We start from the raw sequence: 14,427 nt of genomic DNA, 5'->3' as shown, positions 1-14,427 counted from the left end.
TCTGTGCAGTTCCCAAACCTGTCAATAATGCCAGGCATATGCAGAATATTGGAAAGCAAAGCCCAGCTCCTGCTGGATGAAGAACAGGATGTGCTGTTTGCTTGTCCTGGGGAAAACCCTATGGAAAATGAGACCCCAACATGCTGCAGGAAGAGAGGTTCTGATTGTATTCCCTGTGGAGCAGCTTTGCCAGGCACTGATCCTCAGTACAGCAGATGGATCCACAGCCACAGGTCTTGGGAGTGTGGACAAAATGCTTGGAAATACCTCTGACCTGACATAAAATACCTGCAGAGCTTCATTCAGCATCCTGTCAATCGTCCGGCATCTCACTCAAGGCAAAGAGCCTCCAAGGGAATTTGCTGGGGGATAATTATAAATCCCTTGGGATCCAGACAGTGTGGGGACTGTCACAACAGTGCTGAGAGCAGCAAACCACTCCAGGCCTGTGTGGAAAGGCTGAGAAGCCCATGTGCTTCCCAGGGCTCACACACATCACCTCCTCTTCCTTCCTCCCTCTGCCACTTCTCAAGAGTTTCTCCTCAAAGGAAACCATGATGGCAAACACCTTCAGCTCCCACCATTAGTTAAATTTCCATCTCTGCTGCAAGGCAGAGGAATAAAAGGCTAACATGGAGGTTTCTACTAAGTAAAAGTCAGAGACAAAAAAGCCCCAAGGGCAGTTTCCAAAAGCAACAGTGATGCTGCCTCCTACCTCCACCCACAAAGCAGAGCTTGGTTGTGCCACTTTATGTCATTCTGTTGGAAACCTGGGCGCTGAGAATTTCAGAATTTCTGTGCTGCCAGGCACTGACCCCCAAGAGAACCCTGCACTGACCTAAGGCCTGCAGAAGCTTCCAAAATTCAATGATAGCACTGGGATTGTGGGTGTGCAGTTTGAACAGAAGTGTGTGATATCACAGGGTGGGAAACTCAAGAGTTTAAGGGTTTAGAATATAATAATATATATAAAGCAAGATGGAGTGTTTAGGGTAGTGGTTGGTCCTTCTTCTTCACCTTCTTCTCCATGGGTTTGGGTGGTTTTGTGTAATTGGATAAAAAAGTCCATATTGAGGGCATGGGTGGTTGGTTATTGAGTTAAAAGTAAAAACAATTTAGGTGTAATTTTTTAAATTCTTAATAATCCTTAAAAGGCCTTGTAGAGATAGATACGGGACCATTTTGTAGCTTGCTAAAGTACTGTAGAACTCACAGCTCGTGAGACTGTAACATAGATAAGAATTAATCAACATCTGAGTACGAACACAAAATTCCCTCTCTGCGCATTTAATCCCGACCCTGACCCAGGCAGAAAAAGAAGATAAAGAATCGACATCATTGCATAGCTGAAACTCACCTTTCCACCCAGTTCTTGTAGCTGGGGATGTCCTTGGCGTAGAGGAGCTTGTTGGAGGGGGAGTCTTTGCCCAGGCGGTGCTCTGAGGTGGAGCAGGAGTCCATGAAGGTCTGAGCCACCACGGACAGGCAGGCGTCTGTGATGCTGTTTTTGTGAATGTCGAACACAAACTGGGGGTTCTTGATCATGTTGACCCAGAACCGCAAGGGGAGGCTGCAGGAGGGGCGGCAGAGGGGACACAGTCAGGGCACAGCTCACAGGAGACACCTCAGCAGCAAATGGAGGGTGGGGATCAAAGATCGGGCTGTGGATATGGAGATTCTGGGATAAACTTTGCTATGCAATGAATCCCTCCCCTACAAAGTCTGGGAATCACCTTTTGTCCCTGTAATCCTTATAAGGCAGATTTTGTGAGTCTTAGAGACAATGCAGTCTTGTTGAATGGACCCATAAATTGATGGGAGTAAAATTTAGGTGATGATGACAAAGACTCTGGATCTCAATATGAAGATTCTGGGATAAACATTGCTACAAAATGAATCCCTCCCCTACAAAGTCTAGGGATGGTAGAGACATCACCTTTTGTCCTTGTAATCATTACAAGGCAGATTTTGTGAGTCTTAGAGTCAGTACAATCTTGTTGAAGGTGCCCATAAATTAATGGGAGTAAAATTTAGGTGATGACAAACACTCTGAATCTGGATATGAAGATTCTGGGATTAACATTGCTATGAAATGGATCCCTCCCCTACAAAGTCTAAGGATGGTAGAGAGATCACCTCTTGTCCTTGTAAAACAAGGCAGATTTTTTTCAGTCTTTATACAATCTTGTTGAAGGTGCCCATAAATTAATGGGAGTAAAATTTGGGTGATGATGACAAACACTCTGAATCGCTCTGTATTAAGTTGCAATGGAAAGTTGACCCTGTTGGTTGCTCCATCAGATGAAGACAGGCATTGAACCCACAAAAATTACTATGGTGTGGGTTATGAAGCACTGGGACAGGCTGCCCAGAGGAGTTGTGGCTGCCCCTGGGTCCCTGGAAGTGTCCAAGAACAGCTTGGACAGGGCTTGGAGCAGCCTGGGATAGTGGAAGGTGTCCCTGCCCATGGTGGGGGTGGCACTTGATGAGTTTAAGGTCCCTTCCAACCCAAACCATTCTGGGATTCTACACATTTGTCATTGAGGGACTTGGCTTTTATGCCTCACAGCAATCCCATGGGAAGAGAGGCAGGCAGAGGTCCCAGGTGGAGACTGGGAATGCTCATGGCACACCCTGTAGGACACCATGTCCTGTCACTCTCTGCTGCTCCAGTCCAAGCCTGCACACAGTCCCAGTACCCAGAGCAGCAAGCAGTTGCTACATGACAGGGAAAGCCCCATTGCCTCAAGGAAAAAAAAAAAAAAAAAAAAAGGAGCTGGGAAACAAGTACCACAGCCTTTGATATGAAAATATATCTGCCCTAACCAAGGAAAAGCTATTCCAGTTGCAACCCAAAGCCCTTTTCCCCCTTTTTCTCCAAAGAGCAGCTCATTTGTATGAGATGCCCTGAGGTACATGTATGAGGTACCTCCAGCCTTTGCCTGGAGCCTTTTGTCAGGGCAGATGCACTGCAGTGATCAGGCCCAGGAGCTGGAATGTGTCACTGAGCACAGAGCCCAGCCCCTGTCTCTCTCTCAGGCAGATTGCTAAATCTACCTTCACTCTCTGCATCTTCCAGCTTAAAAAATTCTCCTGATATTCAGGACAAACTCCCCAGTTCCTCCCATTTGCTGATTGCATTCACAACACTGTAAAAAACTCATCCCCGAGCCTGATGGATTTTGGGTGACAACTTTCCTGACAGAGTGTTTTCCCAAACCTCTGTGTGTTCTCCTGAGCAGCAAAATTACAGAACAAATGTAAAGAAAAGCTCCACACAGGGAATCTGGTCAGCCAAGTTCAGGAGAAGAGGGAGATGCTGGAAAACACAGAATTATAGAGTGCTTTGGGTGGGAAGAGACCTTAAGATGATCCAGGTGTAGGGACATCTTCCACTATGCCAGGTTGCTCCAAGCCCCATCCAACCTGGATTTGAACAATCCAGGGATGGGGCAGCCACAGCTTTTCTGGACAGCCTGTTCCACAGGGTCTCGGGGAAGAATAAGTAAAAAATGTCAGTGAGACAGGATGGAGTTGTGGGAATTTATGCTGGGAATGGAGAATCATCACTGGGGGGATGAGGTGGGTGGGTGAACCTTGCAGAAGTCCTTGTGCAGGTGTTTGGTGAGGAGCAGAGTGTGTGTTTGTGTGCCTGGCTGTGGGGAGGGGAGAGGGGACGATGTCCCTGGCTGGGAATAAAGGAGACCTGTGATGTGACTGAGTTAATTTGATCTGATTGAACAGATTTCTTCACACTGCCCCTTCTCCCACGAACACACACGCTCTGCCTACCCCCCTCCCCCCTTAAATAAACCTCCTGCTCATTTAGGCTGAGTGGCTGCAATCAGCCTTAGATTAGTGCCGCAGATAATGTTAATAATATGCTAATGTTTCATTAGTTGAAAGCCTCTTTGGTGCATGGGGTTTCTTTTTTTATGTCACCGGCGCTGTGACGATCTGCCAACTGCATGGCTGGGAAAAGGAAAAAATGCATGAGCTGGGAGCCCCACGGCTCTCCTCTGCTGCTCCTTTTATAGTCCCTGTGTTTGCACAGGAGAAGGGGAGGGAGCCATTCCCCAGGGAGCTCTTTCCAACCGGGAGACTCAGCAGAAAGGAGAATTTTCTTCACCGATCCTGGTTTTTCCCACTGTCCCATTGCAGGGATGAGGAGCTGGAGCGAGGGGCTGATGTCACACTTTGTCACCGATGTCACACTTTGTCCCTGATGTCACACTTTGCCACTGGTATCACCCTTTGTTACTCACTCCAAAGAAGACTCACATCCAGCTCCATGTGTGGGCAAACAAATAGGGCTGGGAATTAAAACACCCAGTGCACATGAAGCCATGGTGTTGAATATTCTCCCATTCTTCCCTAAATATTCCTGTGTGAGCCTGGGCATATTCTGGCATCTTCTGCATATTCTGCATATGCAGCAGGGGGCTGATGTCACACATTGCCACTGATGTCACCCTTTGTTACTCACTCCAAAGAGCACTCACATCCAGCTCCAGATCCTTTAAATACTTTGCACCATTGGAGATGCTCTCCTGGCCTCTACTCAGGAGGGCACAAATCTCCTGTGGGTGCTCCACATCCTCTGAGGACGTCTTGGGTACCTTAAAATTCTCAGTTGGTATGAGATACCTCTGTGTTGGCAAACAGACAGGGCTGGGAATTAAAACACCCAGTGCAGATGAAGGCAGGGGTGTTGAATACTCTCCCATGCCTCCCTAGATATTCCTATGTGAGCCTGGGGATATTCTGCATATTCCTATGCAGAGCCTGGGCACTGCAGCAATTAAAAACTTAATTTTTCCTCATCAAATCCCTCACAAATCCTGCCATTTCCATGTAATACAGGGCAAACTGGGACCTGTTTAGCCAAAAAGTGCTGATCCTTTAGATTTTGGGATCTTCTGACTTCTCCATTGACTTGGCAAGACTGAGCCTCATCCTTTGAGCCCCACACCAGATTCCTCAGCTCTTCCAGCAACCAGATGCCAACCACACTTCCCTCTGGTCTCCTTCCAGCCCAGTATCCATGCTGGGCTGCGCTGGACTGTCTCTCTCACTCACCAGTTGCTTTTCCAGGTGTGCCGCACGTGGGGGTCGTGGATGTTGTGCTTGTCTGCCTGCTCATCCAGGAAATCAAACATGTACTTGATGGCCAGGGGGAGGGCACTGCCACGGTGGGCAGTGCTGAAGATGGTCTCAAAGAGGTCGTCCACGAATTTCTGCAGGGTGCCCTGGTGGGAGAAGGAAAGAAGGAAAGAAGAGCATGAGGTACAAGTGGGCAGAGGATGTTTAATTTTGGTACTCCACTAAAACGGGGCATGTCTGTGGATAAACCAAGGCGTGATAGAAAATTGAGGGCTCTCTAATATCAGTTAAATGTGACATGACCTGAGAAGTTCAATACAAATGTCTTTAAGCAGGAATGTTCATCATGGCAAGAACCATTACACCTCATTTCCTCTCGGATTCCTCTCTCCGCATCCCATCCTCAATGCTTTAGTGCATCCATGAGACAAAACCTAGCCATTTTCCAGGCTGGCTTTCACCCAGGGCATCTAAACTGGGAAGAGAAGTCTGTAGAAGGTGTCACAGAGACAAAAAGGACAAGAGAACCTAGAGAGGTGGGTGGTTAATGTGTGACCGGTGTCCTAAATAACACAAACTTCAATTCCCAAGAGGCCTCCTCCTCTTCTATTCCCCACTGGCAGAAGAGTCTCAGATTGAGAGCTTGGAGTCACCCTTGTGAGGACAATTGACTTTTAGCAGGAAGGAGAGGAGCTGGAATATCTGAGGGTGGCCAGGCTTGGATAAGGGGACAGCTAGGAGTTCTAGGCTGGGTTTGGGGTAGAACCAGGCAGGACACGTTTTCTCTGTCACCAGAGCATGTATGTGTGGATAAACAGCTGCTAAAATAACCAAAAATCAACTGAATCTCCAACAAACATTCCCTGCTATGAAAAATTTCCTCTCCTGCAAGATAAAGCTCTGCCCTTCCTCCAAGGACCTAGGGAAGAAATGTCTCCTTTCTAGAAACAAAGCCCCGGGTTCCACCAGAGTGGCTCAAGTTTACCTAGAGCTAACAAACACTTAATTAGAAAGCTGGTGTCTCTGGCTGATTCACCACCTGATTTATTCTTTGGGAAACAAACAGAGGCACCTTTTTGTTTGTGTGAACTCCTGCGGGGTGAACAAAGCCCTGCAGCACATCTGACTCAGAAAGGGCTCAGGAGGGGAAATCCTCTTGGTCTGACATGGGAGAGCTGCCCTCAGGTTCAGTTCCTGCAGGGAATTAGTTCTCTACATGCTCACCCTCACAAATGCCACAGAAACCTTTGAGGCTTTTAGGGAAGAGGCTCTTGGGTATCAGAGGTCAGGGATTTACCAGAATAAAAATCATTGTCAATTTAACAAAGTCTTCCTGGGGATTGTGCTACAGCAACTGCTCTCTCTCCTTCCCTCCCTCAAACGGCCACAATGAGAAGAGAAAATTGCTCGGCCCAAGAGGGGAAACAATAAAACTCCAACCTTCCTACTCTTTCTGTTGCTGTGCAGGTTTTGCAGCTGCTTTCCAGATATCTCCACAAAAAAACCAACCAACCAAACAAAAAAAGACCCCAAAAACCAAAAATCAAACCAAACAAAAAAAGCAACAACAGTAAAAAAGACACCTAACAAAAAATCCAACCCAAGTGTTGAGTTTGTGACTCAGAACACAAAGCAAAAGCAGTTCAGTGGTGGGGTAGGGGCTGCATCCCCAGACAACATAAATCAGCACCAGTCCAATGCTTGCTGGTCTACACCAGCTGGGGCCTGAGCCCTGGGGAGCAACACTTTCCTTTTTCGACGTTTTTCACGTGCTGTGTGATCCATAAAAGCCTCCTGATGCCAGGGAATGGGGCATGGACCAGGGGCTAAAGACAAAGCTGCCTTTCCTCCAAATCCCTCTGCAGCTCAGCCAGCCTGAGTGAGACTGCAGGGACAGCCAGACATCAGAGGCAGAATGAGCTGAGGAATAAATGAGCAGGTAAATCTGGAAAGTAGGACTTAAACTAGTGATGGAAATGTGTCTGATATGGGCAAATTCAGGCAGCATTTGCGTGAGCACATGGAATTGTGTTTGTGCCTATTAATACCTGACAGAAAATTAAAAAGTTACGGATGTGTTTGGAGACTCAGGTCAGGATGTCCCTGCTCTGCCCCCACTTGATTTCATCTGTATTTTCTCTCTGTGCATGCTGAGTTTTCATGTCTCACTGTAATGTCAATGTAACCCTCTCCAAGTCATCAGCACAAGAGTCTTTATTGGCCCAGGGAAAATGTGGAGGAGGATTTTTACCACAAAACTCAGGATTTTGTGGTATAGGAGCCATTTCAGACTGTGAGACCCGACACATCTTTGGAGCTTGCTCTGAGCACCTGCCCTGGCTCTTCGCTTGCTCAATTTTGGTACAAATTACAAACCAGTATAATTGACAACTCCAGCACCTCCTGCTGTGCTTTCCCCACCAATCTCATGGCCCTGGATTGTTACTCCTCCTTGCTTTTTCAGTGTCTCTTTTTGGACTCTGCTTTCAAAGCTCAAGCTCCTTCTCCACATGCTCAGAACTCTCCCCTTGCTCTATTTCCCTTCTGTTCCTCCCTTTTTACCCAACTTTGGCATCCTTTGAGCGGCCTCTCACTTCTTTCCGACAAGGAATTCCACCTCGCTTGCAAACCCGCCCTGTCCCCTGCCCTCACCACATACCTTGGTGGCCAGTAACCTGGTCAGGTAGATCTCAGAAACCATCTTGCTGCCTCGGTCACCCTCTTTTTGGTCTCCATGCTCGTGGTTCTTGACCAGGTGCCACATCTTGACGCCGCTCTCCAGGTCGGGGGTGATCATGGGCGTGCGCGAGCGGAGGCTGTCGGGGCTGCCCGTGTAGCGGATCATGTTTTCTGCAGAGACACACACAAACAGGGGTCCCCACGTGTCTCAGCAGCTCTTGGTGTTACAAGTAGAAGTTTAGTTACGTTAAATCAGTGTATAGTTCTATTATATTGTATTAATGATGTTATATTAATTATATTATGTTAAGAGGCTGTCGGGGCTGCCCGTGTAGCGGATCATGTTTTCTGCAGAGACACACACAAACAGGGGTCCCCACATGTCTCAGCAGCTCTTGGTGTTACAAGTAGAAGTTTAGTTATGTTAAATCAGTGTATAGTTCTATTATATTGTATTAATGATGTTATATTAATTATATTATGTTAAGAGGCTGTCGGGGCTGCCCGTGCAGCGGATCATGTTTTCTGCAGAGACACACACAAACAGGGGCCCCACATGTCTCAGCAGTTCTTGGTGTTATAAGTAAAAGTTTGGTTATGTTAAATTGGAGTATAGTTCAATTATACTGTATTAATTATGTTATATTAATTGTATTATGTTAAGAGTGGGGGGAGGCTGATTAGAGTGTTCTAGGAGAAGGGTCCAGGGTTTGGTGGAACAGTGGTCTGGCGAGACAAGACGAGGTTGAAGAGGGATTGGATGGAAGATCTGACCATCATTTGAAGCCCTGCAGAAATGATTGGCCCAGAATGAACGGCGTTAAAGACCAATGAGAAGCCTGGAAATGGACCAATGACTGTGCAGATCCAAAATGGACAGATCCTGGACTCAAAGGAGGCTATAAATGGCAGAGGTTCAGTTGGGTCAAAGTTCATATTTTTGGAAACTTGTTTTCTGGGGAGAACCCTGTGCTCTTGGGGTTAGTGCACTGTTCTGTTTTTGGCTTGCTGTGTGGGTGCCTGGGCTTATCCTGGGTACTCCATTCCTTGTAGCTATTTTAATAAACGGAGAACCTCTTTCTCCAGAGAAAGTTTGGCCTTGTTCATATTCACTGGTATTGGGGTTTTCAGGAATTCTGTTTGTGACGTGCCACCAAGTGCGTTTTTCAAAGCATTGCCCGCGCGGTTGGCTCAACAACCACGAGCCAGGTGTGATGTCACAGAGCCAGGTGCGATGTCAATGTCTACACTACTAAATTAAGTGAGGTTCAAACTCTCTAAGTGTTTAAATTAAGTGATTTCCAGCTCTCTATAATCTTTACCTCTTATCATGCTCCCTGGCAAGTGTCACTGTCCCTGTCAGACACTTCGGTTCAGGGTATAGCACCAGTTCCTTTTGGTAACCAGTTCATTACGTGACTGGTTTTCCCATATTTTATCCATGCCATGCCATGCCATGCTGCTTAACATAAAAATAATGGTATCTCTAATGTGATCTCCTATTTAGCTCCTTATCCCCAGATTTAGAAGGAGCTGCCTCCCCTCCCTCCCTTGGTAGCAAAGCAAACAATTCCTGCCCAGCCATCCTCCTTACTCCCTGCTCCAAAATCTTGTTTTGGCAGAAATCAGCCAGAACCCCAGGTGGACATCCACAAATTTCCTTTCCAAGAATACTTTTAGGCTCCAAATTTTACCTCTCTTTGCCTCTGTGTGATGGCACAAGGCATTCCCCTCTCCCTGACCTTCTAGCAATGTTGCCTTTTCCAACCATAATTATCAGAAGTGTTGCACCTTTCTGTAGCAAGATCTGAATCAGCCTCATTAATGCATTACCAATCTCTACATATTAATTATCAGATGGAATATCCTTTTTCTCTCTGGATGCTGTTTTCTTAATTGCAATTAACAATCACTTTTTGACCCACCACATCTTCTCCTCCCCCTGCCTCCTTCCCTATTCCCTCCTCCTGAAAAAATCAAATGGCAAAAGAATTAAAGAAATCCAACAGAAATTAACCCCCCTCAAATCTTCCTTTCCAAAGGTCACTGTGTCTTTCAGTAATTGCAACAACATGGCAAAGAGGATGAATATTAATAAGGCCTCATGGATCATTTATGTCCTTGGAGAAAGTGGAAGGGGGCACCTCTGGACATTGAGTAACTGCTCTTTCCTTTAAGATAAAGGGAGTAAGGAGGATTGGAGATGCTTCCATAAATTAAAAATATGAATAAAGTGATATGACAGCAGCATTCAGGCTGGAGGGGGGTCTGCAGCACCCCGGTTGTGCATCAGGGGGGGATGTTTTGCTTTGCTGTCCAGCATCACCTTAGTGAGACACGGGCTGGATGCAATTCTAGTGCAGGGAGGAAGGTGTGGAGGGGGTCGGTGAAACTCAGGAGGTCCCTGTTCGGCCCTGCAGAGGAGTTCCCACCTGGTGTCCCTTCCACAACTGTGTCACTCTGCTGTCTCATGGGGACAGTGGGAACAACAGTCCACTGCCTTGAGATCGGCTGATAAAGACCTCAGACTCTAAAGAGTGACATTTGGTGATATAAGAGGGAGGCAGTTAATTATACAGACTCCTCCTTTCATTAATGAGGGAGGAGAACCTCCCAAGAGCAGCCCAACCACTTGGACCAACACTTTGAATGAGCTGCCAGAGTTTTAGATGGCTAAATCCTCCCCTCCTGCCTAATTTCACCAAATAATCATCTGCCCATCATTGTCCCTGCTGGTGCTTAGAGTCTGGTGACCACTGTGACATTTGGGATCTCTTCCCAGTGCTCTCCCAGTCCATCCCAGCACACGTGTTGGGATGCAGGACATTCCTCTGGCTGCCCTGGAGGATTCCAGACCTTGGCAGGGGGCTCAGAGACCCTGGCACAGAGTCACAAACACCTGTGCCTTGGATTTTAGCCCATGGAAACAATTCCCAACTTTGTGTGAGGAGTTACAAGCCACAAGAGTTTGAGTAGAATGATAGTGAATTTGTCACAGGGTGAAAAAGTAGAATTTTGGGGATTTAGAATGGGGGTTCAAGAGGCAAGATGGAGGAATCTGGGCGTGTCCTGTCCTTCTTCTCCTTCTTCTTGTCCTCCATCTTCTGCTGTGATGGTGACACTTCTGGATTGGTTTAGAGCACAGACAGACTGTCTAACATAGGTGATAGGTATTGGAAAATTATTATGAATAAAATACAGGTAGTTCTTAGTATAAAAAGCCAACACCACTCCAAGGGCAGGGACTGTGCCACAGCCCAACCTGCTGGACAGATCTCAGCAGGTCAGAGAAAGAATGTCATGGATAAGAGAAAATAAACAACCTTGAAAAGCAGAACTGAGGAATCCTGACTTCTTCTTTGGTTGTGGAGCTGGGAGAAAAGACTTTCTAACACCTTGGGGGTCATTTCAACCACAGGAACCCAAGACAAACACACCCTTACCATACTTGCTGGCTGACGTCCGGGACACCGTGGAGTTGTTGACTGCGTTGTAGGCAGTGACTTGCTTGGAGACCAAAGCCACCACAGATCCATCTGGGACCTGCATTACAAAAATGACTGGGTCAATAAACTTCTGAAAACTGGCTGAGGACCATGCCCAGGGCAGCATGAGCTGCAAATCAGTGTCTCTGTAGCCAGGGCACAGTTTACGCTCAAAGCTTCGACTTCTTGCTTTGTTGAGTTGGTCTAGTAATAAAAAGGGACAAAAGCTGCTGTTACACAGCCAGAATCTGCACTTGGACAAAGGGACAAGTGGTGACAAACAGATTCTGCTCCATCCAGGCCCTGGTTCAAAGCCCACTGACGACAGTGTGAGTCACTGAGTCATTTAGGTTGGAAAAGGCCTTTAAGATCATGGAGTTCAACCATTAACTCAGCCCCACTGTGTTCACCACTAAGCCATGTCCCCAAGGGCCACATCCAGAGGCCTTTAAAACACTTCCAGGGGTGGTTTTTGCATTAACCCCAGTAAATCTGACAATAGGTTCATCCCAGGGAAGCTCTTAGGCAGAGAAGGAGCATGAGAATAATAAAATCATCTGAGCTACTTCAAACAGGCCTGGCTGTTCCATTAGGATGATAAAACTGATGTGAAATGTTCCATTCCTTCCTCCTGGATTGCAGGTGACATCTGGGTGCCTGGTTCAAAAATTCCTGTCTACAATTTTCCACTGTGATCCCGTCACCCTTCCCTGTGACAAAGGCACTGCTGGACTGAAGGGACAGGCACAACTTCTTTCTCTTTGTGGTGTCAGAGGGTGGAAAAGCAGCAGGTTTGGAGTGGCTGATGTCCAGGATGTCGTGGGACAATGTTTTGAGGGACCACAGGACTCTTTTAAAGGAGCCAGGCTTTCTGTTTCTACAACAAGGCAAATCATGTGGGTCCCATGTCAGAGATGTTAACAAGCCCGTGGCTCAAAAGAGCCATATCAGGAACATCTGTGATAAATAAGACATCATAAAGAGGAGATGGGTGAAATAATCCCTTCTAACGACATCTAACTCTTGTCTGTGTAATAATAATAATAATAATTAGCACTTGCATGGAGTTTTTCATCTTCAAAGCACTGCAGAGGCTAATTAAATAGCCCCTCAGCTATCAGGGAAGGCAATTATTAGCTCTTTGTAGTTTTAGCCCCACACCACAGATGGGGAAACTGAGGCAAAGGCAATCTCAGTGTCTGTCCCAGCATGATCTGTGTCAGCCTCCAGGACAGCCAGGAAAATGATGTTTCCTGAGGACCTGGCCCAGCTCGTCATACAGCTGGGAGCTCATTGCCTGAGGCAAAGAAAACATGGAAAAAGCACAGAGAGGGAAGAAAATTATGCCTGGTTTGTTGATGAAATAAAGCAGGAAATGTCCTTGTTCTGTCTGGGGAAAAAAAAATCAAATCAAAATCAGCCAGCAATGCTTCAATCAATCTGAAGTAAAGTTTTGTTTCCTTTTCAAATTATTGCTTGCTGCCTCCTCAGCTTAGCTCTTAAGTGACAAGAGAAAATAATCTTGTTATGAAACAGAGGTTGCTGAGGTGTGATGGAGGAAATGACAAAATTGTCAGCATCGGATTAAATTTAATGAGGTCTTTTTTGTAGGTGTTTTTTTTTGCAAGGGAGAAGACTTTGACCAAAACTTCACTTTTTTTCATTAAATCTACCACTTGTGTAAGACATTTTCAGACATCTCTAACCCTCTATTATGAATTTCAGGTCATGTAGGGAGGAAGGGAAGCAGAGCAGGTCACCTGGACCAGGTTAAAGATCAAAAAGTTCCTTGTAATAACAACTCCACTGCTCCATGCTCTCCAGCCACGCTGTTTTCCACCTCCCTTTTCCAGTCACCAAGCCTCCCTCTTTCCATTTTTCCTTTTTCCATCCTTCTGAACTCTGCCTGCATTAAAAGGCCATGGAAACATTGGGAAAAGGGGCAAGAGAGGCCTTGGATTTGTTTGTCTGCATGAGAACTGTTAGCTCATGTTGTCCTCATCTCCTCTTCACCCCCTCCACTCACCAGGGGCGTCCTTTGAGAGGGAAAAAAGATATTTTTTTCTACCCTTGTGTTCCTCTCTAGAGCTGTTCAGGATAATTGGGACAAGGGCAGGGAGGGATGTGCTCAACGTGGGGGTTCTGCCCAGTTACTGCCCACTCAACCTCTCTTTACCTCTGCATCTTAGCACAATAAAAACCACAGAATTATTAAGTTTGGAAAAGACTTTTAAGATCATCGAGCTCAACTGTTCACCCAGCACTGCCAAAGCCACCACCAACCCACGTCCCCAAGTGCCACATCCACAAGTTTTTGAACGTTTCCAGGAGCGCTGATTCCACCACTTCTGTGGGCAAGACAATAATATTTTGCTTTTTGCTTTGGCAGAAAGAAGACCCAACTCCTGCCCACCCTCTCCCACAGATACCTGGTAGTGTGCCAGCGTGTTGAGTCTCTTCCAGTCGTTCTCTATCTTGGTGGTGATGTCCTCATCCTGAAGGATCATCCTTGCCCCGCTTGCCTGCCGCCACTCTGCAAGGAGAAACAAACAAACAAATAAACAACCAAACAAATAAATAAATAAATAAACAAACGAGACAGATGTTGCCTTTTTGCCCACCTGGAAATGAAACTCGAGGCAATTTTAGCAACATTTAGTAATATAAGAGCTGATCTTTATTTGAAGGTCTTCAGGGGCAGTTGTGGAAATATGTCCAAAAAAGTCCGACGAGTATGATTTTATGGGTTTTAGGTAAAAAGCACCAGTTAGGAGGACAAGTGGTGATGCAATTCCCCACCAGGTCAAGTCCCTTCTCTGGAGCCCCCCTTGGCACTGGCTGTGCTTTGTCCATGAGAATGCAACTCAAAGAAGAGTCAAGGTAGCACTGGGACCCTGCACCTCCTGGGGCTTGGGGCTCTGGGATTTGTGTTGTCTTTGTGCCTGGGGAAAGGACATGGAAAATTACTGGGAAAACTAGCCATAAATACAATAGGCTACAGAGCTAGCAATATATGTGTGAATTCAGAGAATTCCCACAATGACCAGGCTGGGAGAGCCCTTCAAGGCCCTGGAGCCCAGCCCAGCCCCTGGCACCCAGTGCCACCTCCAGGCTGGTTAAACACACCCAGGGATGGTGACTGCACCCCCTCCCCGGGCAG

The 14,427-nt window shown here is 46.6% G+C and overlaps 1 protein-coding gene across 1 annotated transcript in view; it reads right to left on the bottom strand.

Annotated features, from left to right (window-relative positions):
- The window catches only part of PLXNA4 (plexin A4), a 510,488-nt gene that overhangs the window by 17,702 nt on the left and 478,359 nt on the right, over positions 1 to 14,427 (bottom strand). Inside the window, exons 26-30 of the mRNA XM_058021923.1 lie at positions 13,697 to 13,800; positions 11,226 to 11,325; positions 7,763 to 7,953; positions 5,080 to 5,249; positions 1,358 to 1,570 (exon numbers count right to left, since the gene is read on the bottom strand). Coding sequence (XP_057877906.1) covers positions 1,358 to 1,570; positions 5,080 to 5,249; positions 7,763 to 7,953; positions 11,226 to 11,325; positions 13,697 to 13,800 — 778 coding nt within the window. The remainder of the gene's footprint in view (positions 1 to 1,357; positions 1,571 to 5,079; positions 5,250 to 7,762; positions 7,954 to 11,225; positions 11,326 to 13,696; positions 13,801 to 14,427) is intronic.

The sequence above is a fragment of the Melospiza georgiana genome, chromosome 4 (genome assembly GCF_028018845.1).
Source record: "Melospiza georgiana isolate bMelGeo1 chromosome 4, bMelGeo1.pri, whole genome shotgun sequence".
Lineage (NCBI taxonomy): Eukaryota > Metazoa > Chordata > Aves > Passeriformes > Passerellidae > Melospiza > Melospiza georgiana.
This window is presented reverse-complemented; position numbering and strand designations above follow the sequence as displayed.